This window comes from Hyperoodon ampullatus, assembly GCF_949752795.1.
Source record: "Hyperoodon ampullatus genome assembly, chromosome: 6".
Taxonomy (NCBI): domain Eukaryota; kingdom Metazoa; phylum Chordata; class Mammalia; order Artiodactyla; family Ziphiidae; genus Hyperoodon; species Hyperoodon ampullatus.
The window spans coordinates 72959976-72987788 of NC_136919.1; the positions used below are offsets into that span (position 1 = coordinate 72959976).

Below are 27813 nucleotides of genomic sequence, written 5' to 3' on the forward strand. Positions count from 1 at the left end.
CTGGCAGTCCTTGGTGTTCCTTGACTTGTAGATGCACCACTCCAGTCTCTTCTTTGTCACGTGGCATTCTCCCCATGTGTCTGTGTCTCTATGTAAATTTCTCTCTCCTTGTAATGACTCCAGTCGCATTGGATTTAGGGCTCACCCTAATCCAGTATGACGTTATCTTAATTTGCTATATCTGTAAAAACCCTGTTTCCCAATAAGGTCACATTCACAGGTTCTGGGTAAACATGAATTTTGGAGGACACTATTCGACCTAGTACAGAGGCCAAGGTTCACATTAGGTCATATATCACAAAAACTCATATCCCTGGGATAAATCCTCTGTAATACAGGTGAGGAGAAAGAGGTAGAAAATGTATCTTGGTCTTAACTGATCTCTTTGGCCCCTTAAGCTCTAAGGGGGTGTCCACATAGATTTCCTGAATGTGAGTAAAGCAGATGGCGTGTCTGTGCCAGGATTCTCCTGAGCTTGAATAAAATCTGCTCCTGCAAGAGTACTGGAGAAAGATGCCAGAATCAGCAGAGGAAAATGCTTTCATTTGGTATGAAAGCAAAGCGCAGCTTTCAAGGAGAGCCAAGAAGACTGAATAAACAACCATCACAGACTGTCTTTCAAGGTATTTGGGAAAGAGGGAGCTAGGGGCTTTAATGCAGTCGATGGATTTTCTAGTCAAGATATCTGTGCTCCAAGCCTGTCTCTGTACCTTTCAAGATGCTGACATGTGACCTTAATCTTTTTGGGGTTAATTTTAAAATGGGATAAGGACACTTAACACATGGCGGCTATAAGAATTTAGTGAACTGCTCTACCGGAATCTCAGCACAGCATCAGAATTCTGCGGACATACTGGGAAATTTGAATCAGAAATCACTGGCACTTAACTGGGCTTATTAGGGTAAACTAGGTTATGCTGCTGTAACAGTCAACCCCCAGACCTCAGTGGTTTAAACCAATAGAGCTTTATATAGTGCTCATTTAATCCACTATAGGTTAGCTAAGGGCTGTATTTTGTCTCATTCTCACTCAAGGACCCAGGCTGAGGAAGCAGCCTCCACGTGAAACATGACTAGTTCCTGTTGCAGAGAGAAGCGGAGCGTGGCAAAGCACACTCCTGGTTCTTAAATCTTCCACCTGAAAGTGACCCACGTTAACTTCTGACCACATTACGTGGTCCAAAGCAAGTCACGTGGTCACTCCTAATTCCCAGAGAGCAAGGGATACAATTCTACCATGTGCCCATAAGGAGAACCAGAAATATCTGGTAAGTGGCACTGATGACTATCATACCAGATGCCACTCTCGCGAAATCATTAAAGAAGGGACAGATTGCTAAGGTGAAATTCTCAGTGCCTCAGCTCTGCATGGGAGGGAACTAGGGAAAAAAGAGGTTTGAAAAAAATGAGTATTTCACTGGTATGGTTTCACTGGCTAACTTACTGTTAACTTCTGCCTGGTGGATTCCCTTCCCGCTAAAGTCAAGGCATTTCAGAAACATCCTAGGGTTGAATTTCTAAACCTTTCCCATTCCCTCTAAGACAGTGCCATGAAGGGCCAGTTTGGAGCAATGACTGACTTTGTTAAAGCCTTATATAGAAGACACTGTGCAACAGTAACTTCTGAAGTAGATGTCTTTGTTTTAATATCTGCTTTCCAAGATAAAAATGTAAGCGGATAAATAGGATAAAGTCAGTAAAAAGGAGTTAAATTGCTGTACTAGAACCTGGTCTTTTCCAGCACTGAACCAGGAATTGGGCACTGATGAACTTAAGAGCTTGTGCCTCTATCTTCTTTTTGCTTGATTTCCTAAATCTGAGGTATTGACACAGTCACTCAACTCCAGAGCGATGGCTTAGGTTTAGAATTTAGAAGTTCAGAAACCCGGAAAAGACAGAATCACAGGAAAATTGTCAGTAAACATGTTGAATTTTGTTTCAGTAGCACCATTTGCTTAGCCTCAGTCCCCTAAATCACAAATCATGCAGCAAAGGCTTATGTGGTAGCATTTTCTTAGGGAGGGCAATCTCAGTGGAGCAGGACAGGCAGAGCAGAGGCGGGGAGAGCAGGTGTGAGGGAGGGTGTTACTGAGCTTGCCACAGCTCGATGAAAGACCGATCACTCGGTGTCGCCGGACAGCTTCAGGGAGGTCATATGAAGCCATTCTGTCTTCAAACAGTTCATCGGGGGAGAAAAGGAGAATGATTTCTCCATTGGCTGCCATCTCCCACTGGTGGAGCACGCCCCCGCAGGGTGTTAACCCCCTACTCTTCACGGTGCACATGCACGCGTGCCAAGTGGGTACTGTCGTGCCTGCCCCATGCCTCAGCTGCGACAAGAGCACTGCGGTAGGAGGGAAGGGACAAAGTGCATGTGGCGTGAGTGAGGTGGGCACTGTTCTATTGTACCCGTGAGCAATGTGAGGGAACAAGAGAAGCCTCCGCAGCAAACTCCTTGAGCTGTAGCAGCAGCAAGGAAACTCAGCTCCATGTTTCAAAGACCAGTACAAGCAATTCCTAGGGCCACTCTGGCTGGCCAGCAAGGTGAGCGTTCCATTCTGGCGTGCTACAAAACCTGAAGGTGTTATAAACGTCCCCCAAGCCAGGAACCTGGGAGTCAGGCTAGACTTTTTCTTTTCCTTTCCAGTTTCCAAATTCTTTAGCTTCTATTAATCCAGCATTTTTGCAACTCCTTCTCTTCCCCTTTGTCCCACAGCTGATTCTTTGTTCTCATTGTTACTGTATCTTTCCTGGAGGATTGCAAATGTTTTCCAATTAGTTTCCCTACTTGTCCCAGTTAAGATAGCTTTGGCCTCCAGTAGGAGGAAATCCCTACTTAAATTGGCTAAAATGTTGGAGGTAGTGTGATTCTGAGGTGTTTTAATCCAATTGCTCTGAGCATCACATTTCAAATTAACCATGTCCAAGAAAGGAGAAGCATCTTTCTTACGTCTGTCTTAGAACGGAGAAAACCTTTCCAGTAGTTCCCAGCAGACTTCCCCTCAGGTCTCATTAACAATATTTTATCACACACAAGTGTAGTGGCCACTGGCAAGAGAAATGGAGCCACTTACGATTGCCCTGGACCAATCAGGATCCCCGCCCTGGGACTGGGGATGGTTAACCACACAGAGGAGGATAAATACTCAATAAAGTGAGGTTCTGATAGGAAGTAAGAAGGGACTGATGTTAATTAGGAACCGCCAGTGTCTGCGCTGCACCCTCTGATCTTGTGCCCTCCAATCCACGCCACCACTATGACGCTGCTGAAATACAACTATGAAATAATTCTCTTCCACTGAAAACAGTTCTATGATCCTTCTTTGCCTAAGGATTGAGTCCAAGCTCTTAGTGTCGTATACAAGACCATCTACAAGCAAGCCTCAGCGTTTGCTCTTGCCATGTTCATTTCTCAACCGTGCCCCCACTTGTACCTCTAACACACACATCATGCTCCTGAGAAGATCTGCTGCCTCCCAGACATGACTGGCTCTACCATTCTTGGGCGCCTTTGTTCTGACTGCTCTCATCCTGGAGCTCCTGCCCCCGCCCCCTCCATTCAGACGGCACACGTTGATTTACCTCTTGATTTTCGCTCCTCGGGTCATCTCAGTGACGTCTCTCCAGAATCCTTGGTAGAGTAGACTCATCCTCCTTCATAGTTTCACTGGGTCCATTACATAATACTATCCTTGCCACTGTAACACATCATTGTGCTTCTCCCTACTAGACAGTCATGTTATTTTCATCTTTGCATTCCCAGCATCTAGCAGGATTTGTCACAATGGGTAATAGAAGGCACTTTTGATGTCTGATGAACGATTGAGTGCCTGAGGGCTTAGAGCCGAGTGAGCTAGTCTGAGTCTATTGGCAGCATATGAAGGGGGTTAATCGCGGAGAGAGAAGGTAGGAGTGATCAGCATCTTTGTCATTTTCTGTAAGAATAGAGAAAAATAGTTGGAGAACTGGTGAAAGGGTGGTTAAAAGATTGGTGAAGGGTTTATCTGTCCTCTGCCAGAAGGCCAGGTGGAATGAAACAAGGGTGCTCATAAGTATTATTTATTCCTTATTTAAATACAGGCAACCCTTTTGTTGAAAGCAAGTTTCACTGCACAGCAGATGCAGAGTTCTGTCTTATGGGGAGCTATCACAGCAGAATTCTTCTGCCATAGAGAAAGTTCTAATTATCTGAACAAGATTTAAGCCTAAGCTGCAAAGGCCATTGAGGGATGTCTTCTGCAACTCTTGAAGTGATTTGGAATTTTCCTTCTTTGACAAGAGCTAGAGTAAGAGATGTGATGGACTGCAAAAGGCTGTGTAGTTCTCTCATTCTGTTTCTGCTTGGCAGCTGTTCAGTCACCCTGTTGGTCAACAATTTGGATGTTGGAATAGTTGGGCGCTGTCTATGGGGCAGGGAGCCCATGGTAGGTAACTGTGATGATAAAGTACATGACAGTGCAAGAGCACAGGGTACTTGTAACTTGGGGTGATTCAGTAGAGATATCTACAGATGTAATAAAATAATGGCTGGAAGAAGCAGCAGTGGCTGTGGAAGTGCCAGGTGGGTAGGACACAATTTCGGAGTTTAAGGCATACAAAAATGACAGTTGGGGTATTGCAATTCAGAGCAGCCATTGATATGCTCAAGCAAATAAAGAATGAATAAATAATAACTGGCATAACTGGAAGAATTGACTGTGGGATAATCAGGACCTCAGTATTGGAAGACAGTTATAAAACTGTAGGGTGAAAAGAAGGCTAAATGGGACAAATACTACTGTAGCCTGAACAACACAGAAAATAGAATTGAAAAGGAAGGGAGTGGCTAAGAGCATAGGGTTTCAACTAGGTACATTTGTTTTTATCTCATCTCTGCCATTTATTAAGCATATGACTTCAACTCCATCTGATTCTCAGTCTCTTTATCTGCAACCTGGAGAAAATAATGGTACCCACGTTAGATAGTTGTCATCACGAGTAAATAAGGTAAAAGTACTAAGCAAGCATAGTACATACTAAGTATAAAAATAATGGTACATATTTATTTTTACTTTATTATTCAAGGGTAGCTTTGTTTCATGTTTTCTTAAGGACCTGGATGTTGTTCTTTGTTAATTTTAACCTAGTGAATCCAAATAAATAGCTTTGAACCCTCTTGGGGTTTTTTAGACCTGTTCAAACATTTTGCAGGATTTCTTTGCCTAGGAAACCATAGGAGCATGTAATTAAAATCATCTGTACAAGCAAAATGACCTTATATTTTTAATATTTTAAAAACTTTATTTAGGAAGAGATATGGGAACATATGTATATGTATAACTTATTCACTTTGTTATAAAGCAGAAACTAACACACCATTGTAAAGCAATTATACTCCAATAAAGATGTAAAAAGAAAAACTTTATTTACAAATATCTTCACAGAACTTTTGGCCACTGTCACATGGGCCAATTGTTGACTTTTCCCCATTAGTCCTGACAAGAATTTCATACCATTTTCTGGTGCTGCCCCATATAAGCCCTGAATTAGCCATTTGTATAGTTACTGCCTGTGTATCCAGGGGAAGCTGAGGATGCATTCTCTCTCTAGAGGAACATTGTATACCAGAGCTAACTGGATTGTAATGTAACGACAATATGGCAGTGTCCAAAGAAAGTCATCCTTTGAAGGATGCTTAAGATCGCCAGATTGAAGAGGATGTGTTACACTGGTAGAAGGTTCTTTCTTAGGGAGGTAACAGATTCGTGCTGTATCTTTTGGATCGTGAATCTGTTCCCTATCTGTGGCAGTGAGACACATTTTTATTATTCAGTTTGTTTAACAAAGACTTAGTGAGTGTTTTTTTGTTTTTTTTGTGGTACGCGGGCTTCTCACTGCTGTGGCCTCTCCCGTTGCGGAGCACAGGCTCCGGATGCGCAGGCTCAGCGGCCATGGCTCACGGGCCCAGCCGCTCCGCGGCATGTGGGATCTTCCCAGACCAGGGCACGAGCCTGCGTCCCCTGCATCGGCAGGCGGACTCGCAACCACTGTGCCACCAGGGAAGCCCTTAGTGAGTGTTTTTACTATGTGCCAGACCCCATGCTATATCAGGGATTCAGTAGTGACCAAGAAGCAGATAGAGGTCTCTCCTTTAATGAAGCTTACAGTCCAGGGGAGGGAGCAGAAATTAATCAAATAATCCCTCTTTGAATGAAAAATTATAACTGTGATGAATGTTATGAAGGAAGGGTTTGAGTAGGTGATGATAAGAAAGCGTAGAGCTGGAGGACTTGACTTAGCCCGGGAGGGGAGCAAAGGCTAAGGAAGTCTTCCCCGAGGGAGAGCTGTTTGAGATCTGAAGGATAAGTTGGTGTATCAGCCAGGGTTCCTGCAGGAGAGGCAAGGCACACCCGACAAGGTGTTTTAGAAGAGTTAAATAACAGGACCATTCACAATGACGTGGGCAGAGTAAAGGGAACCAACACGGTACGGTGAAGGGCCCTGGCACTACCAAGAGTGGGGACCTGTTATCACCCCTTGGCCTAAAGGGGGAGGGGGAAGGGGAGGTTATTGGAAACCTGAGAGACTAGTCATGGCGATAAGAGATGGAAGCCCAGCAAGAGCTGCGGCTTTTGGTAGAGGGGACCCAGGCAATCCATGGAGACCCGGGAGGGAGGAAGCCAGGAGAATAAGTCTTCTGACCTCACTGTCCTCACTCCCTCTGACCTCCTGTTGTCTCTTCTCTTGGGTGATCCCAACCAGAGTCCAATAGCATGGAGCCATCGGAAGGGTTTAGAGTGTGGTGTGGTCAGATTTACATCTCTTCACAGTCCACCCTTTCCTCCCATCTTTTGCTGCACAGAAAGATGGCCATGGTGCTACAGACGGCTGAGCACTGGGTTCTCATCCAGCTCTGCCCTTTACCAGTAGTGTTACCTTGGGCTGGAAACAGTCTCTCCAAGCCTGTTTCCTTCTCAGTACAATGGGGACATAACTATGTGCTCTCCATCCCAGCGGGGCATGAGGATCAAATAGATGGTGTCTGGGGAACGTCCTTTGGAAACTGGAAACTGCTTTACACGTGGAAGGGGATTTTATGACTCTCTTTTTTTTTTTTTTTTTTTTTTTTTTTTTTTGCTGTACACGGGCCTCTCACTGTTGTGGCCTCTCCCGTTGCGGAGCACAGGCTCCGGACGCGCAGGCTCAGCGGCCATGGCTCACGGGCCCAGCCGCTCCGCGGCATGTGGGATCCTCCCAGACCGGGGCACGAACCCGTGTCCCCTGCATCGGCAGGCGGACTCTTAACCACTGCGCCACCAGGGAAGCCCTTATGACTCTCTTTTGCCTCTGTCTGAGGTGAGATACTTTTCCCTAGAATAAGAAAGCATAACTTAATATCTGCCAAGGTCCTCAAACATACCCAGTTCTGTGACGGCCTGCCAGTGGTGGAATAAAAAATGGGCTCCATATAATCTTCTGTGAGGACAAGAAAACATGATTAGAGGCAGCTCCAAGGCTTCCTGAGGTGCCAGATAAGACGGTGTAACAGAATTATCTGTGTTAATGTCCTGTCTTCTCCTAGTCTGGGAAACCCCAGCTGGAAAGGGCTGAAGGAGTGTATTTCCATTAGAGCCTAAATACTTGCTTGGACTTGTTTGTTTTTCACCAGAGAATGAATTCTCAGTCTTCCTCAGCTTTGTTTCCAACGTTTCATGGCTTACGTAGACGGGGCAGAATGTCCCTCCCTCTCCTCTCCCTCTCCTACAGGCCCCAGACTGAAAATTCACTTGTTAACTTTTTAAATATACACACAAGCGGGAAACAGATGGCATTATCTGGATATTGCTAGCAAAAGATCAGATTCTTTTTCAAGGGCTATGCTCTGTTTTGAAATAGCCAAATGAATAAGGTTGTTTTCACTTGAAATTAGTTATTGAAATAAGGTATTTGGACAACAGTTTATAATTTTTCAACTCTTCTCTAGGTAGGGTCTGGGCCTGTCAATGCATCTTCCTACCAAAAGGCCTAATTTGGCAAAAAGCTGAACCGTATCAGGCTCCCTCCCATCTCTGAATTTTTCTCTCTCTCCCCGTTCCCTCTGTCTGCTGTCTCTCTCCCAGTGGTAAAATATTTCTTTGGTTTTTAGTCTGAAGGATCAAGAGAACTGAAAAACACTGCTCTAAGATGTGCTTCATGACACCCTAATAAAAGAGACAAAGTGTTCCCGTCACACATTTCTAGGACACCTGTCACCAGAGCAAGCAGGTGCAATTTCAATTGTATCTTAATTTTGTATCCATATTTTGGACTGAGCATAGTATCTAAGGTACTATATTTTTAAATTTATTTATTTATTTATTTTTGGCTGCGTTGGGTCTTCGTTGCTCTGCACGGGCTTTCTCCAGTTGCGGCGAGCGGGGACTTCTCGTTGTGGAGCACGGCTTCTAGGCGTGTGGGCTTCAGTAGTTGTGGCACGCAGGCTCAGCAGTTGCGGCTCGCAAGCTCTAGAGCACAGGCTCAATAGTTGTGGCACACGGGCTCAGCCGCTCTGCGGAATGTGGGATCCTCCCGGACCAGGGCTCGAACTCATGTCCCCTGCATTGGCAGGCGGATTCTTAACCACTGCGCCACTAGGGAAGTCCTATTATATTTTTAATTGAAGAAGGCTCTGGAAAGGTTCTTCTGGGTGTGGTGCATCTTTTTTAGGGGGCCATGGATTGCACTCTCCAACCTACAGCGTCCTCTCTCTAGACAGCAGTAATGGGTGTTCTTGCAATAAACCAGGACCATGTGAAGATGAAGTATTTCCTAGGCAGTATGAGGAGAAATGAATAGTGGTATTTCTAAAAGTATAGACAGCCTGACAGCAAATTCCAGAGACTGGGTGACATTTTAAATTAGTAATGCTCCTAATTATCCAAACCCTAGGAGACCATATGGAATACAGCCACAGCTCTAGGATTAATGTAAGTGAGCACCGTGAACCCATTCCTAACAGCATGTTCTCTTAGAATAATGGCACCATATCTGTGTCAGCACAGTGTGATACTGCAGTTAAAACACAGATACACACATGCACAACCTCTGATATTTCCTATTTTTTGGAAAAATTTTCCTGCTATCAAAGTAAAGAAAAAAACTATTATAAATTTTCCTGAAAAAAGTAATACTTTATTTCCTTGTCATTCATTGCCTATTGGTATTGCTGGGTTAAAATACCAGATTTATAAAAGTGAAATTAAATAATCAACGTGTGATTTTATAGAACATGAGCTTGGAAGGCAGAAGTGCCCAGATTCAACTCCTGGCTCCCCTACTTACTGCTAGGTGAACTTGGGCTCATTCAATGTCTCTGATTTTCAGTTTGTCATCCCACAAGTGGCCATAATAATGCTATCTATTCATACATTTATTGTGAGGATTTAGAGCCAAGTGAAATGCCTTGCTCAAAGCTAGTGTTAAAAGATGCTAAGAATAAAAGTCACTGATGAGACAGAAATACAGGAACCTGAGATTTCAGCGATCATACTGAGCTTCAGACCTCAGCTTCAGCTGTGCATGGGGCCAGGGGCCCAATCCATACTGTCCTCCTCTTCCTCGCAGCATTCAGGTCCAGATGTTGGTTGGTCCCTTTGTGCCAGTGAATGGTGGTCTTCTTGCTTTAAGTCCTAGGTCTGAACACAGAGAATAGAAGTTTCTGTAAATTCTGTGTGTCCACTGTCTTAATACCCTCCTACCCTCCATATAAACCTCCCCAGCTTTTTGGAGGAGGCCTAAAAAAACAGCACATATCTCACTTTTGGATTTTTAAAGACTGTCTTCAGTTTTTCCTGAATATATATACACACACATATACATATACATATAATATGCATATACATATGTATATATGTATATAATGCTAAAAATTATTTGAGACAGTTTTCATTTTGTTCATGCTGACAGGTAGGGTAAGCAGATTCATTCATGACCCACTACTTTTCTTGGCCCTAAACATCCTAAAAGTAAACCATGTTACAAAGAAACTGTAGTAATAATAACAATAATTTGAAAAACACCAGTTATACACTAAGTGCTTTGTATACACTTCATACTAATCCCCACAGTAAACCTTAAAAGATGGGTATTATTAACCCCATTTAACATAGGAGAAAAAGGAGTCTCACAGAGATTCATAACTTGGCCAAGGTAAGACCACTTGTAAAAATCAAAGCTAGTACTTTGTCTGATCACAATGCTCAAAGTTGGCATGATGCCAACAGCTAAGCTCTGGTTTGTGTTTCCACCCCTTTTTTGTCTTTTCCTTTCCTTCCAGGTTGTTCTGGATGTTGGTTGTGGATCAGGAATACTGTCATTTTTTGCTGTACAGGCCGGAGCTCGGAGAGTCTATGCAGTTGAGGCCAGTTCAGTAGCACAATATGCTGAGGTAAGTGGTTGTATTTTTACAGCAGTTACGAACTAGGTCTTCAGTAAACTTCAGGGGACTAAGTGATGGACCTTCCACGTAGGTCATTTTAGAAGAATTTTTGTTTTACCAGTCTGATTTTTTTTTTCCTGTTGAGATGTTACTGCTGAACGAGCTCGCCTTCACTGTAGTAATTGATATGAAAACAATTATTTTAAAAATTTCATGATACTAAAATTATAACAAAACTTTCTTGGGCCTGGGGGAGATGAATGCTATCTTATCTTTAATGACCTACTGAGGTGAGGAGTCAGACATCCCTGGAGCTAGGTTTATTTTTTTTCTTAAATGCTGTACTGACAATAACTGCACCACTCACTTTAAATTTCAATTTTGGTTTAAGGGACTGTTGCTACATGGTTGTAGTTGGAGCATGGACAGATGTCTGTGCTTCTTTTTCAGATTTCAGGTTCTGATTGGAAGACAGGGAGATGCTTTCTTTTAAATATGGTACTCCATTATCATTATAAAATGTGTACAAATATTGGAGAATAAGTCAGAGTCAAGAGTCAAGTAATAATAGCTTTCAGTAATATTGGGATGTAATAACAACCCAGTCAAGCTGCAGAGCTGGATGTGTGTGTGCACGCGCATGCACAGGGTAATGTGCTTGTCATTCACACCTGGAGGAAGCCTGCATTTAAATGAGGGATAGAATGGCAGATAGAGAGGGAAGCTTGGCTGCTGCTTCTGAGGAGCATCCTGAAACTTTCCTCCGACCTGGGACAAGTGCTAGCTCTGAGCGATGGTTGGGTTTGGATAGAATGACCCAGAATGGGTCAGAGACCAGTAGACAGAATGGCATGTTCAGAAGGAAAGACTGCCAGGGCCTGATGGCTGGCGTGTTGTTACACTCTCTTCTTCCAACAAGTCTTGGATAAAATATTTTTGGTCATTTGCTTACATACCAATTCTTAAGAGTCGTATTTATTAACTATTAGGTGCACACAAAAGAATATTTGTAAAATGTGTACATTTTAATATTTGTAAAATGTGTACATTTGTAAAACGTGTCAAGAATAACAATACAATGAATGTGTGTCCACTACGTCTTTTTTTTTTTTTTTGGCCACGCCACATGGCTTGCGGGATCTTAGTTCCCTCACCAGGGATCAAACCCATGTCCCCTGCAGTGGAAATGTGGAGTCTTAACCACTGGACAGCCAGGGAAGTCCCAACTATGTCTTTTAAGAGATAGGCCATTAGCATTTCCATTAAAGGTTCATGTGTCTTGTCCTGATCACTTCTCTTTTCTGCCCTAAACAGAGGTAACCACTATCTTGAAATTTTGTTAATCACGTTCTCTCTGTTCTTTATAGTTTTACCGCATATGTTTCTGTCCCTAAAAACATCCTGTCCCCAAAAATATCCTTTATGAACTTTCCATAAATGAAATCATAATGTATGTATCCTATAATTTGCTTTTTTCACCCAGCATGATGCTCCTGAGGGTCATTTTGTTGATGCATACAGCCATTGTTTATTCTTCTTCAATGCTGGATAGTGTTCCGTTATATGAAACGCTCAGTGCACTGAGCTGTTGACGGACTTCGGATGGCTTCCATTATAAAAGTATTTTTATTAATATTCTTATACACACTCCCCACTGCATCTGTGCTGGAGTTTCTCAGTATATACCCAAGAGTAGAATTGTTGGGTAATAGGGCATGTGTACCTTCACCTCTGTTCTGTGATGCCAAATTGTTTTCCTAAGTGGTGGTTCCAATTTTCACTCCCTGCAGCAGTTAACGAGAGTGCCAGTGTTCTCCAACTTTGTCAACACTTGATATTGTCAGGCTTTGGAATTCTTGCCAATCTGGTGTTTATTACATATTTGTGGTTTTAATTTGTATTTTCTACTCACTAATGACTTTGAGTATCTTTGCACAGTGTTTGGCCATTTGTACTTTCTCTTCTGTGAAATACCTGTTGCAATTTTTTTGACAATTTTTCTTTTGAATTGTTATACTAACTCTAATTCATTTGTAGAAATGATTTCTATATTCTGGATATTAATTCTGTTCAGTTATACATGTGAAAAATGTCTTCACCCAGTTTTGTACCTCATCTTTTCTCTTTATGGAGTTCTAAATAAGATTTAAATGTGGAATTCTAAATAAGAAAAGAGGAAGGGCTTCCCTGGTGGCACAGTGGTTGAGAGTCCGCCTGCCGATGCAGGGGACGCGGGTTCGTGCCCCTGTCCGGGAAGATCCCACATGCTGTGGAGTGGCTGGGCCCGTGAGCCATGGCTGCTGAGCCTGCGCGTCCGGAGCCTGTGCTCCGCAATGGGAGAGGCCACAACAGTGAGAGGCCCGCGTACCACCAAAAAAAAAAAAAAAAAAAAGAGGAAAATACAAGCTTATATAGAGAGAGCCCATAGATAAAAATACCTTTGCTTCGATTTTAATAGATCTCAAAATGCAGTCTTAAGGGTGAGGAGTGGAGGGTAGAACTTTGTCTCAGGTGTTGCCCATTCATTTAATCACATCTTCATTCACTTGCATCCCGCAAGTCTGTTTCTTGGGGGGTATAGGAGAAACAGAAATGACGAAGGTGTATTCCTGTATTCAGAGAGCTTCTGTTCTAATAAGAGATTGATCCTGTTGTTGTCTCTTGTATCAGACACCAAAAAGAGAGAGAGAGAAAGAGAGAGAGGCATTAATTTAGAGATTTCCTCTTTCTCATAGTTTGTTTTCTCACGTATTTAAGGTGGTATGAGACATACTTGATAGTTATTTTTAAAAATTTCATACCCTTGGTTGTAGTATTTTAAGGGAAGAGAGGAAGAGCGAGCTAGTGGTGCATTCCCTAGACATAGTCCTGTCTCCCTCAGGACTGTGTCCCAGCACACACTCCCAGTAATCACCAGCATACCCATGGGAGGGGCCGCTCTGAACTGTCTGTGTGATTGGTTTCTCCAAGAGACTTCTCAGCCTGATTAAACACATCAGCAGGACCGTTGGCTTCTCGCAGAGCGGGGCTACCCTCGTGGACACTTTTACCCAGAGGGTCCGCTGGATGATTGTAAGGGTCTCTAGCAAGAAGCCAATACAGAGAAGAAAAGGGAAGGAACTTAAAATTGTAAAACTTTGTATTGTTTTAAACTTTGAAACTATTTTAAACTACTTAAAGCGTGGACCTAATTTCAAACTTACAGATAAGTTGTAAAAATAAAAATAATTCAAAGGCTACCTGAATGCTCTTTACCTAGATTCACGTGTTGTTCACATTTTACCCCATTTGCTTTACCATTTACTCTTGCTCCCCTCTCACCATACCTGAATACACACATACACAGATATGGATACATACGTATAGGTGTGTGTGTGTGTGTATATATATTTTTACATATATGTAGATAGAAACACACACACTTTTTTTCTATGGGTTAGTTATATACATCATAGCCCTTTATCCTTAAACATTTCAGTGTGGATTTCCTAAGAACAAGACCATTTTGTTATATAAACCAAGAAGAATTTAAAGGTGAAAAAGAAGCTGTACAATGACTTGTCCATTGAGTCTTTCGATGTTACTGAATAAAAGGTTTTGGGGAGGCCCCAGCGTGAGCAGAGATACACTGTCACCATGGGCGTTGAGGCGAGAAGGGTCTACACTTAACTGCCTCTTTCCTTGCTTAGTATTTCCAGGGAGACTTGATTTTTAAAGCATTAAAACCAATGTTCCAAAGAATTCTGAAGCATCAGAGCTTGATTTTGTCTTTGGTTTTAGCTTCTATGGAGGATTTTTGTATTTCTGTAATCCTTCTTTTCAGTGTATGGCTAGGGTGGGGGGGTGAGCAAGGGTAGCTTTCCAAATGCTGCGAGGACTGTAAGGCATCCTTGAAACCCTTGCTGCCAAGTCTCCTTTGCCCCTGAGGCCTTCCTGGCATGTGGCCCTAAGGACAGGCTACTTAAGAATGCATTGAGGGCCAGGGTTGGTTAGAATCTTCTCAAAGGATGGCTTTAAGGACAGCCTGGTCCCTCCTGATGGAAACCATGGCCTCCGCCGCACTCCTGGCTGTTGCCATGGGTGTCATGAGATGTCCTCCCATGGACCAGGCCTTTCACCCTTGCAGAGGATGATCTGCACCAGCTCTTGGTTTCTGCTTCTTCTGCCGACACTTGTCTGTACAATTTGTGTGTGGCAAAGGCTAGTGTAAGCAGCACACAAAAGATTTTCACTCCAAGAATAGGCTTCAATAGCCTCTCGGCACACAGTACATGGTGCTACTTTCCACCTTTTCATTATTTGGTAATTGAACCGGCAGACATTTAATTCTTTTCTCTGGAGTCTTCATTAAATTGCTCGGAAAATATAAAATTGTAACAAGAAAGAAAAATGTATAAATTTAACTACCATTACCTGTCCGTGGATTCTTCTCATGAAAGACTTCTGGGCTTTAAGTAAACAATATTTTCAGCTTGCATAGAATTCAGTTTCAGTCGCATTCAGTGGCTCAAACTGATTCTGTAAGGGCTGACCTCAGATGACGAGATGATGCGAATGACTCCTTGTCTGCAGGGCATGTACATTTAGTCATTTTTTGCAGGATGGTCATGAACCTGCCCAGATGCAGCCATATGCTTTCACCCTGGGCCACATGTGACATTTCTGGGTTAGTAACAAGAGATCATTCTTGTCCAAGGAACAGGGCAGAACTAAAGATCTCCCACGGGTTCCCAACCCATGAGCCTGCCCACCTCTAAAGGGCAGCTCTCTCTTGGTCTTTTTTTCTTTTCTTATTATGAAACATAAAGCTGAAGCCCTCAGATCATACAGACCAAATGGGGAGAAAGGCATTAATCCAATTTATACATATATATGTATATAGTCAAGGGGAGGCTCTTTCTTAAAATTGTGCACGAATGCATGTCATGTCTCTCCATCTAGATGATAAATTCCTTGAAGGGCCAGGAGATTAAAAGACTATCAGGGTAAGCAATCATGAATAGATTTATGTGTTGTAGTCAATTTAAACTTACAACAGAGCTCTCTGGCTCTTAGATTTAACAATGTTCATAATAATTATTGGGCCACTTAACAATTAGACTTTACTAGCACACAGTTCTTATATATGCTTCATTAGGATGACTTTTAAGGAGTCAGACCAAGTATTTCTAGGTCATGGGTGGTGGAAGTAAAGGCAGGTGGAATTGGATCTGTTGTGACGCTGCCTTTCTAGACCTGCTGGATTCATAATCTAGGGCTGCTCTGTCCAATATGGTAGCCACTAGACGTGTGGCTCTTTACATGTAAATATAAACTAATTTTTAAAATATCTTTATTGTAATATAATTGCTTTACAATGTTGTGTTACTTTCTGCTGTATAACAAAGTGAATCAGCTATATGTATACACATATCCCCATATCCCCTCCCTTTTGAGTCTCCCTCCCTATCCCACCCTTCTAGGTCATCACAAAGCATCGAGCTGATCTCCCTGTGCTATGCAGCAGTTTCCCACTAGCCATCCATTTTACATTTGGTAATGTATATATGTCAATGCTACTCTCTTACTTCGTCCAAATTAAATTTCTTAGTCGCACTAGCTGCCTTTCAAGTGCTCAGTAGCCACAGGTAGCTAGTGGCTATCATATTGAACAGTGAAAATACAGAATATGTCCCTCATCAAAGAAAGTTCTAGTGGGTAGCGCTGATGAAGAGGACACAGGTGGCCATACATCACTTTTCTGGCATGTGATGGCCAGGCTGGTGGCTGTTTTCACTGCCAGGTGTTGGCAGCCATGGCCAGGTGAGACTGGTTTGATGTTAGGCGAGGCAGCCCTCCCTAATCCCTCTTGCTGAGGGCATTGTTTATCTTTCCCTTATTTATGTGTAAGATCTGGCATAGAACAGGTTCCCTAGGAAACAGACTCTAATACACAGATTTGCATGCAGGAAGTTTATTGCAGAAGGCTCTCAGGAACCTGACCTATGAAGGAAATAAGATAGAATTGGGTAGAGGAGTTAAGCTGAAATGTAGTTGGAATAAAGGGCTCAGGCAATCCCACAGGAAGTGCTTGAGCTGGGGAAACCCATCAGAGTTGAACCACCTGAGGCAAGGGCCTTTATATTTCACATTTTTAAATATACACTTCCTCAGGAAGGAGTGTAACTTTGGATAAGGTGGCTCTCTTGGGCCGAGGGAAGTTCGTAGACCAAAACTCAGCTGAGAGGCATCATCTGCCAACATTTTCAGCAGCTGGGAGAATGATGCCTTGGTCCTGAAGGAAGGATCTTTATGATGCGCCACAGCAAGTACTACAAAATCAAGATGCAGGATCCTAACTTTGGTCTATAGACAGGAAGCTGATGGAGAATAAAGATATAATAATAAATCAAGGAAGAGGGTTGAATTGGTGGAGCAAATGGGATGGTACTAAAAGCACAGGCAAGGCCACAGGGTAAATTTGTTATGTGTGCTTTAGGGGTGGGCAACAATTTTGTAGAAACTCAGTCCATCATCTGATCTGATGTGCTTTGTACTATTCTAAGGTCTGTGAGGACACAAAGTACATATAAGATGTGATTTCTCCCCTCAAGTAGTTTGTCATCCAATTGGATTTCACACAAGTGAGATTCTTGCCATAGGACAGTGAATGCCAAGTGCATCTGAATGGCAGAGACGAGAAATGTCACTACAAGGAACAATTCCCATCAGCTGGGCTGGTTACGGAACCATCCGAGAAGAGTTGCAGTTTGACTTCAATCCTTAAAGAGGAAGAGAAGTGAAGTGCTCCTCTTCCCCTTTTTCACCTCTTACAGCCAACAGTGAGATTTACAAAAAAAAACTTGGATTCTTACGGGATTCCTCACCTTAAATATGTTGATAATCTCTTCACAAATGCTTTGAAGGCCATTTGTTGAAAAGGTACTTCTAGGGCTTCCCTGGTGACGCAGCGGTTGAGAGTCCACCTGCCGATGCAGGGGACACGGGTTCGTGCCCCAGTCCGGGAAGATCCTGCATGCCGCGGAGCGGCTGGGCCCGTGAGCCATGACCACTGAGCCTGCGTGTCCGGAGCCTGTGCTCCGCAATGGGAGAGGCCACAACAATGAGAGGCCTGCGTACCGCAAAAAAAAAAAAAAAAGAAAAGGTACTTCTAATTTTTAATCTTGAACACTAGAAAGACTGTATACTTTGAAATTTTCTAATGTGAGTTTATCCTTTGAGCTAGGATTTTTCTCTAATTTCTTTAGTGTCTCCGATAGCTAACTTCTCCATTGTCACTCTCCCACAGACACCAAAAGCCTGAGTCACAAAATTCCATCCAGCCCATCAACACTTCTTTGTTTTTGAACTGACAATAAAGTTAAAAGGTGGCAATAACTAATCTGTTAAGGAAATAATAATATGCATTTTGCATAGTTGAAGTTTTAGAATTTAGGTTGCATTTCCACATCTATAAACTTATAGTTCTTCAGGAAGAGTTTTTGAGGTGCTTAGAGCAGATAATATCATCTCCACGATACAGATGAGGAAGAACCTTGAAGAAGTTAGGTCATGAGGATGGGACATGGCTCATGAGACACAGTCCTTCAGTGCCACCTGCTTCTTCAAGATCCAGGTAAGCAGTGACTAGTGGTGTCTTTGGAGGTGAAGAGACGAATGTGTTTGTCTAGAAGCTGGAGCACCTACCCCTGTAGATAGTTCATACAGGAGCCAGGAGGAAAAACATCTTTTTCTTCTGAAGAAATCTATTGTGGGGACTTCCCTGGTGGTGCAGTGGTTAAGAATCCACCTGCCAATGCAGCGGACACGGGTTCGACTCTTGGTCCAGGAAGATCCCACGTGCCGCAGAGCAACTAAGCCCATGTGTCACAACTACTGAGCCTGTGCTCTAGAGCCCATGAGCCACAACTACTGAGCCCGCGTGCCACAACTACTGAAGCCTGCGCTCCTAGAGCCCGTGCTCTGCAACAAGAGAAGCCACCGCAATAAGAAGCCCATGCACTGCAACGAAGAGTAGCCCCCTCTCGACACAACTAGAGAAAGCCTGCACGCAGCAACGAAGACCCATCACAGCCAAAAATAAATTAAAAAAAAAAAAAGAAATCTATTGTGAAGCACTTAAACAGGCAGATAGGTCTGCCATTGTAAGAAGGAAACCTTCCTCCATTGGCAAAATCAACTAGAAACACACTTAACAGAGGAGCAGTTTAAAGTAGTCCACGTGGAATGCCACCCCCTTTGCCCCAAAACCCCACCTAGGAAATAACCCTTCTTGTAGCTGGACTGGTGATGGATGAGGCAAGAAGGCGACTTGGGAGAGAATATTGATGCCTCTTCATCTCACTCAGTACTCTCTTTCCAGTAGGCAAGGCACTAAACACCTTTGCCAGGATTAGAATTGATGATGCAGGTTCTGGAATCACAACAGTGTGGGGTTTTATCCTTGATCCACGGCCTAATGGCCATGTGACCTTGACAAGTGTATTAGTTTCCTAATTGCTGCTGTAACAAACTAACACAAACTCAGTGGCTTAAAACAGTACATATTTATTACCTTACAGTTCTGGAAGTCAGACATCTGAAATGGGTTTTATGGGGTAAAATCAAGGTGTTACAGAAGTGTGTACTTTCTGGGGGTTCTAAGGGAGACTCCATTCTTTGCATTTTCCGGCGTTTTAGAGGCTGCCCACGTTACTTGGCTGGTGGCTGCATGACTCTTACTTCTGAATCATCACTTCTTCTCTGACTCTGACCCTGCTGCTTCTGTCGTATAAAGATCCTTGCAATTATATTGGCCCGCTAGGATAATCCACAATAATCTCTCCACCTCAAGATCCTTAATTTAATCACATTTACAAAGTCCTTTTGCCATGTAAAGTAACATATTCCCAAGTGTTCAGGGAGTAGGATGTAGACACTTCTGAAAGGCCATTCTGCCTCCCATCGCAAATTACCTGATCTTTCTCTACTTCATTTTCTTCAGCTATAAAATTATAGGTAATAATAGTCCCTTTTGAAGATATTATGAGAATTGAATGAGAAAATCAATATAAGCATTATTAGTACAGTGCCTGACATTCTCTAGCTATTGTTATCACCGTCATGGTAATTAGCAGTATCATTATGGAGTCTCATCCATGTCTCTGTACAAATCAACTGAACGGATATCATAGAAGAGGGCTGCCAGGCACAGTGGGAAGCATGGGGCCAGGCAGAGCACATTTTTCAAGACTGTGTGTTTAAATTGCATTTTGAAATTTCCTTATTAGTCCTTTTTATTTTTTTTAATGTTTCAGTAAAACTGTTGATGAATACTGTAATGTAATTTTATTTAATGTAATTTTATTTAATTTTCATGTGTCAAGTTATATCATTCTTCTTTTTATTTTTCCTAATCTTTTAAAAATCTAAAAACCCTTCTTAGCTTGCAGGCCATGCAAAAAGAGGTAGTGGGCCAGATCGGCCTGTGGGTAGTAGTGGTGACTCCTGGTCTAACATAACCCTAATTCATTACAAAAATTTTTGTTTTAGTTGATTACCTAGTGTGTATCAGGTCTTATGCTAGCCACTATAATGGCTAACAAGATAGACATGGTTCCTTTCCTCATGGAGCTCATGATATAATAACCACACATATATAATTAGAAACTGTCAGTAGTGGTTGAGAACCACTGTGAATCAGGGATGAAACAGCCCCTAAAATGTATTTCCCACAGTGTTTTTGAAGGATGCATCAAGGAGACCCTTCAGGGGCTGAATTAGAGAGAGAGAAAGGAGCTTGAACAGCAGCAGTGAGCCTACCTGCCCCAAGCCTCCTAAAGTGAGAGCAACACCTTCTTTTTACAATGATGGATAAATGTTATTATATCTAATTTAGTAAATAGCCAGAAAGACTAAAAGCTTAATAACACATGTATTCTGCACTCCATTGAGACGTGGTTAAAAACAACTTGACTGTCTTTTTTTTTTTTTTCCTTTCACTTTTTAAAAAGTTTGCTTTTATTTTTAACCTCAATTTTCATTTTTTTCCAGTTTTATTGAGAAATAGTTGACATACATCACTGTATAAGCATAAGTTGTACAACATGATGGCTTGATTTACATATATTGTGAAATGATTACCACAAGAGGTTAGTTAACATTCACCATCTAATATAGATACAATAAAAAGAAAAGGAAGATTTCTCCTTGTGATGAGAACTCTTACAATTTACTCTCAACAACTTTCCTATATATCATACCGTGGTGTTAATTGTAGTCAACATGTTGTATATTATATCCCTAGTACTTATTTATCTTATAACTGGAAGTTTGATCTTTTGACCACCTTCTTCCAATTCCTCCACCAGCCCCCCACCTCTAGTAACCACAAATCTGATCTCTTTTTCTATGAGTTTGGTGGGGTTGTTTTTGTTGTTTGGGTTTTTTTTTTTTTTTTTTTTAGATTCTACATATAAGTGAGATCATACAGTATTTGTCTTTCTCTGTCTGAGGCATAATGCCTTCAAGGTCCATCCTTGTTGTCATAAACGGTAGGATTTCCTCATTTCTTATGGATGAATAATATTCCATTATTTATAGATACATAGGTAGATAGGTAGATAGATCACAACTTCGTTATATAGTCATCCATTGATGGTCACTTAGCTTGTTTCGTTTTTTGGCTATTGTAGATAATGCTTCAGTTAACGTGGAAATGCAGATATCTTTTTGAGACAGTGGTTTTGTTTCCTTTAACACCCCCCCCTTTTTTGCTTGATTGAAGCATAATTGATATTTTTAATTGATATTGCACACACTTGAAGCGTATACATCTTGAAGAATTTGATGTATGCATGATCCATGATAACCATCACTACAACCAAGTTACTAAACATATCCATCACCTGCAAAAATTTCCTTGTGTTCTTCTGTTTTTATTTTTTTTTTGATAAGAACACTTTACATGAGATCTATCCGCTTAACATATTTTAAAGTACACAATGCTGCCTTGTTAAGTATAGGTGCTGTGTTGTACAGTAGGTCTCTAGAACTTATTTATCTTGTATAACAGAAACTTTATACCCATTGAAAAACAATTCTCCATTTCTCCCTCCCCTAGCCCCTGGCAACGCTGTTCTATTTTCTGCTTCAATTAGTTGGACTGTTTTACATACTTCATGTAAGGGGAATCATACAGTATTCTTCCTTCTGTGATTGACTTATTTCACTTAGCATATTATGTCCTCTAGGTTCATTTATGTTGTAGCAAATGGCAGGATTTCCTTCTTTTTTTAAGGCTGGATAATATTCCATTGGATGCATATACCACATTTTCTATTGTGACTAACGCAGCAATGAACACAAGTGCAGATATCTCTTCAAGGTCCTGATTTCACTTCTTGTGGATATACACTCAGAATTGAAATTCATAGATCCTACGGTAGTTCTATTTTTAATTTTTTGTGGGAACTCCAGTTTTCCATAGTGGCTGCACCATTTTTATATTCCCACCAACAATGTATAAGGAGGGTTCCAATTTTTCCACATCCTCACCAACTTATTTTTTTGCTATTATTTGTAAAAAGCCATCCTATTTAAGGTGATGTCTCATGGTGATTTTGACCTGCATTTCCCTGATGGTTAGGAGAGCAATACCCCTTTTATCTGTTTTACTTACTGGGTTTCTGGATCAACTTTTATTTAAAGAAGGGTCTGGAGGCTAAAAGAAAACCTTCTGAAGCTGATGTCCAATTCCTTCAAATTCCAGAGGGGGCCTAGATAAGTAAGGGCTTTGCCCACATCTACAGTTGCCTTTCTTCTGCTGTGGGAAACTGCCCTTATTTTCCACATTGACACGTCTTCATATCTAAACCATAACCCACGCAGCAGCTCCTTAGCTCACTTTGCAGCTTCTGAAATCTACCCTCCTTAAGACAGAGTCTCAGCTCACAGCCACTCACCTTCTTGTCCCTCTCTTCCTTCCTAGCAGCCCCCATGGTGCAGAGCTGTTGTTGGTCCCCCATTTCAGGGCCAGTTTGATTCTGGCCATTAGAGGAGAGAAGCAGCATGTTTGCAGAAAGTGTTTGTTGACCTGAAGCATTTTTCTGCGGTGGCAGCTACACATTTTAGGGGAATTGTGATTTAGGCTACACGTTTTCTTGGCAAGCAGAGCAGGGAATGTGGTACAGACTGTAATTTAAATTTGTCCAAGTAAGAAAGGTGTCATTTGAACTCTCCTGGGGAGTGAAACTAACAAGCATTCAGATGATTGATTACTAATGGTTGCTAACAATATCTTGATGTCTTAGAACTAACTCCCTTCAGCTCTAGCTGTGAATTTGCTTCACACTCCCATCCCCACCCCAACTTTACTTTCCCCAGCCAGTTCCAGGTAGCTCAAGAGTTTCACCCTATAGGAAGTCCCGCAAGAGAGGGAAAAAAAGAGTATCGGTGTTTAGCAGTGTGAGACCCTTGGAAGACCAGAGCAACGTCTGAAGAGGAAAAAATTCAGTCACACCAACAGGTCGGCTTCCCCACACAATGCTAAGTAATCACTTTGATTCCTCATTTTCCGCAGGATTGATGAATTCTCTTTCGCTCTGGCTGATGGTTTGGCCATGATGTAGCCTCAGATTGGTGTCCAGTCTTGCTCTTTTCATGTACTGTAGCTGAGGAAATGATAACTGGTTTTGCCACCTGGGTTACCTTTTAATGATCTGAAAGACCACAAGGAGCCGGCATTTCTTTTGTGCAGCTCCTCATTCAACAGCCTAATAGCCAGATTCTGAAAAGAGCTTTCTTGAAAAGAAAAAAGTCTGCTCCTCTCAGGCAGAAGCAATAATACCGCATGATTCTCTGATTAAACTATCACACTGCGCGTATTACTGGGCATCTGACCTGCTTGAAACGGACTTACCGCTGAGGCTTCTTGGTATTTGCACTGCTGCTTTTCTGCCAACAAGCCATGAAATGACAGATGAGTGTCCCTAAACTCTAGTGTGGACGGCAAGTAAAGTGCCCAAGAAACTGCTGGGGCCCAGCCACCTCCTGGGGCAGTGCTGGAAGGGGAAACGTGTTTTTCTTTAGGGTCACCCTCTGTGGAAATGAACTTCAATCACGGGTGAAACTAAAGCCAGCACCACAGGGTACACGAAACTGGAGCAAAAACACGCAGCACAGTCTCCCCTCTGCCCCAGCAAACAGGCAGCCTCTGCTGACAGGTATCGAACTTGGAACTCAAAGCAGGAAATTGTTCTCTCTCCTTTTGAGATTCTTTTAAAAAATAAAACATTTTAAACCTCAAAACCACCATAATGTAGTATTTAAAAAAGCAACTTCCTGTGTGTTGGAGTGGCTAGTACTTAAGGTGGGGACCTGGTCCTTACGGTGGTTATGTATCTGCAGAGCTCTGCTTGTGTATCCTGATTGGTGTACATTTTTAGCTATCCCATCAACATATATTTATATATAGATAAGTTTATTTTGAAAACTATGTATGTACTATTGTACTCACATATTATGTACATTATAAACATACTCCAAAGTTAAAAATGATGAGACCCCACTATACACCCGCACATAGCTCAAGTTTAAAAGACTGACGATAAAGCCAGTTGGACCTGCATACATCGTTGGTGGTAATGTAAAATGACATAAGAACTTTCGAGAATAATTGGGCAGTTTCTCTTAAAGTTAAAAATGCACTCCCCTGTGACCCAGCAGTTCCACTCCTTGGTGGTTACCTAAATGAAGTAAGGAATTTCTTTGTGGAATATATGTTTCCACAGAGATTTGTATATGAAAATCTAGAAGCAACCCAAATGTCCATCAGCAGATGAAAGGACAAGCCAATTGTAATAGTACGTCCAAACAATGGAATGCTATTAAGTAATACAAATTGATAAACTACTTTTACACATAACAATATGGATGAATCTCAAAAATATTATGCTGAGTAAAAGAAGCCGGATACAAAAAAGAGCATATTAATTTATTCATATGAAATACTGAAGTAGGCAGAACTAATCTAATAGAGACAGAAAGCACATCAGTGGTTGCCTGAGGGTAGGTGGTGGCGAGTGGGGTGAAGGAGGGGTCAGGATTGACCGTGAAGGAAATCGGGGGTGCTGGATATTTTCTATATCTTGATTGTGGTGGTAGTTACTTGGGTACACATATTTATTAAAACATATTAAACTATATACACTTAAAATGAGTGTGTTTCATTGTATTTAAATTATTCAACAAGCATTCAGTAAACATGCTTTTTAAAAAACAAAAGTAAAGTTCTATTCACTTTTGTACTGGAAGTCTTAGTTCGTGCAGTAATATAAGAACCAGGAATAAAATGCATGAAAAGGGAGGAAAAAATGAGACAAGGATGAAAATCAATAATATTTTAAAACATATGTATTTCACTAATAGCACACAAAAACCTATAGAGTTGTGTGATTTTAAATATTGATTTAATATTTGGTGATAATGTGATTTAAAAGTCTGGTTCTGTATTAAATATATTTTAATTAGTTAATGAGGGCTGTTGCTGCTGGGTGGAAAACATACAAATACATGTAAATTTAAATGGAAGAAGGGCAAAATAATTTGAGCTAAATAAATCACAACACTCAATTTTTAACCCATCTACCGTTATGCAATGCAAATAAAATTTAGTTAATACATATCTCTTTTCTCTGATAGTCAATCAAAAAGTCTTACAAACTAATCAGAAGGTGTTACATTTTTACATTTTTAAGAAATAAGTTTAAAGTTATTAAAATTCTTCTTTTCGAAGATTTTTAAGCAAATTAGAAAATCGTACTCCCAAGTTTAAAAAGTTTTTCCGATCTGAGACTTTTTATATCATTTTCAGAAATGAAATCATGAAGCCATGAAATACCCCAAAACAATTTTCAAAATGTTCTTTCCATAGCATGAGTTTCTCTTGAAAAATTGTTCCTCCCTCATTCATTACTAAAAGTCATCTTTGAAAGGGCAAATTAAGTTTATTTTTTCAAAAGTGCCTGCTGGTAGAATAATTCTGACAGCTACATGTCATCATAGAAAATTTCAGCAAATTGCAGCTCTTGTCTTTAACAAGAAAATTCCATGATTCATTTGTAAGTGGAGCAGCTGTTATAAATACTTTGCTATGAAATAGCCAGCAAAGGCTCATTGCTGTAAAGATTTCCCAGGACATCCCTATGTTATTACAAAGTACTATAAACAGTGTACTGTCTCGTAAAGGCTTTCTTAAAAAACATAAAATTATTCACATCGATGACATCCCATAGCCCATGTGGACTTCTTACTTAAACGTTTTGTCTTTAATAACTTACTGATATGTGATGCCGTGAAGGAATTTCATGTGTGGAGCTGTCTCTAAAACATTCTCTTTATGTGAATTTTTTAGAAATTGGCACCAAAATAACTGCTTCATCAGTGGTTACATGTACACAGTTTTCCCATACGTTGATATTATCAGAGATCATGCATCTTCTTCTTCATGGTTTCTTTAGTGGGCTCTCAGAAAAACAGTTGTTCTGGTACCTGTTTTTGAAACAGAATCTATAATTTAACATAACTTATGTTAGGAACATCTGTATTTAATACAAACATAGCAAACCTTCCACATAGCATATTTTTTCTGAATTGTTTCTTAAAATCATCAACAATGTTTTCTCTGAGTTGTCAATAATATTTGCTAATAATAGATGAATGCATTTTACTTTTTTGCTATATTGTTTCCATGTATTATTTCAGTCGTTTTTACCACAGCAGGAAGAACCAGTATTTCTCATTGATGTATGGCTTTGATGATTTGTTATTATGTAAGGAACCTCAGAAATGGCATATAAAGCTTGGAGAAATTTTATGCAGAACTGGACTGAGTAATGTATTCCTTTAAACAGTTGTTCAAAAAAAAAAAATTGTAAAAGTTTGTCTCCGTATCTCAGATGATAAGCTGTTTAAATGTCTTACCAGTCCAGATGCTTTTTACTAGCACCATATATAACCTTGAGGTGAGCTTTGTTGTGAATGATATTGGGTGTAAATATATATTTCAAAAAGATTTCTTTGTAATTTTGAATCTTTTAAGCTGTCTTGTAAGAATTAAATATCCATTATTTTTGCATGGATCTAATGAGCTAGTAATGAGAAGAGTCAGGTCTGCCACTGTCTTGTGTGCTTGTTCCTGTATGATGACTATAGGGGTACATCTGGGATGTCCTGGACCCTGAAAGAGGGTGACAGGGTGCTATGTCGGAAGAAAATGGGTAACTGGAGCTCCTCAGTTTGCTTCTCCCCCGCCCACCTCCGCTGCCAGTCCTGTGATTGGCATATAAAATAGAGATCACGAGTGTAGGCTCTGGGCCCCATGCCCTGGGTCGTGGAGCGGCCGCCCGCGGTCTCCTGCGCAGATGGGCCCCGTGGCCTAGCGCCCCGGTCCCCAACGCCGAGGCCCGCGAGGGGTCGCCCCCGAGGTTTCCACCAACCCACGAGGACAAGCGCAGCAGGCATCCCCTCCAGCGGCTCGCTCATGGCCACCCACGACTACTGCCGGCGCCGCCTGGGCTCCGCTTCCAGTTCACAGCTCCTGCGGAAGCCCTTCCCCTCCACCCCGTCTCCCCAAAGCCCACCCGGGACACTGGTGGGCTGGCTGCTTTTCCGGGAAGTCCGCTCTCCCATTCGTGGCCACAGTGTTGGAGTCTCGCCAGCACTCAGAATCTGCCCAGGCCTCCACCGGCAGTGATCACCTGTGACCTGGCTCGGGAAGCCGTGGGCAAGCAGCAGCCTGGCGGCCGGCCTGACAAAACCCCCAGCAGGCCCCCGTCCTGAAGGGCCACCGCCAGCTCCCAGGCTTCCTTCCGAGGCGCTAGGCTTCTCAGAGCCCCGCCCCTCCTTCCCCTCCCCCAGACTAAGCAGGCTGCAGCCAATGGAAGCAGTTGGGTTTTTTAATATCAAAACAGCAAAACACCGAAAAGGAAGTTGAGAAGACCCCACTCTTTACTATCCAAGCCACATGAGAGCCTTACTGACACCCCGTAACCCTGTGCCTTGCACCAAGTGGAAAATAAACTTCAAGCAGGCAGCAAAAAAAAAAAAAAAAAAAGTGTGTAGGCTCTGATACCAGTGTCTGTCTGGGGGAAAGGCTGGCTCTACCATCTACTTAGCTATGGTCTTGCACAGGCTGCTTCAGCTCTCTGCACTTTGGTTTCCTCATCTGTACAATGAGGATATTAATAATAGTACATCCGATTATCTGTTCCTTTCCCTTTCTCCGTATCCAACACATCAGGTCTAGCAAGCTCTTCCTTCAAAATATATCCTGAATCCACCCACTGTTCCCCACTCCCCTCCAGGCAAAGCCGTCTCTTACCCAGAAGAGCAGATTAGCCTCCTAACTAGCCTTCTTGCTGCTCTCCGTGTCCCTTTTG

General features: G+C 41.9%; 1 protein-coding gene and 1 pseudogene across 2 annotated transcripts in view; both read left to right on the plus strand.

Annotated features, from left to right (window-relative positions):
* The window catches only part of LOC307055047 (histone-arginine methyltransferase CARM1-like), a 99496-nt gene that overhangs the window by 8826 nt on the left and 62857 nt on the right, over positions 1-27813 (plus strand). The window contains exon 2 of the mRNA XM_079706984.1: positions 10295-10405. Within this exon, the coding sequence (XP_079563110.1) occupies positions 10295-10405 (111 nt within the window). The remainder of the gene's footprint in view (positions 1-10294; positions 10406-27813) is intronic.
* LOC307054252 (pancreatic progenitor cell differentiation and proliferation factor-like) lies at positions 26754-27214 on the plus strand (annotated as a pseudogene). Its single transcript has one exon. The product of its transcript is annotated as a pancreatic progenitor cell differentiation and proliferation factor-like (transcript).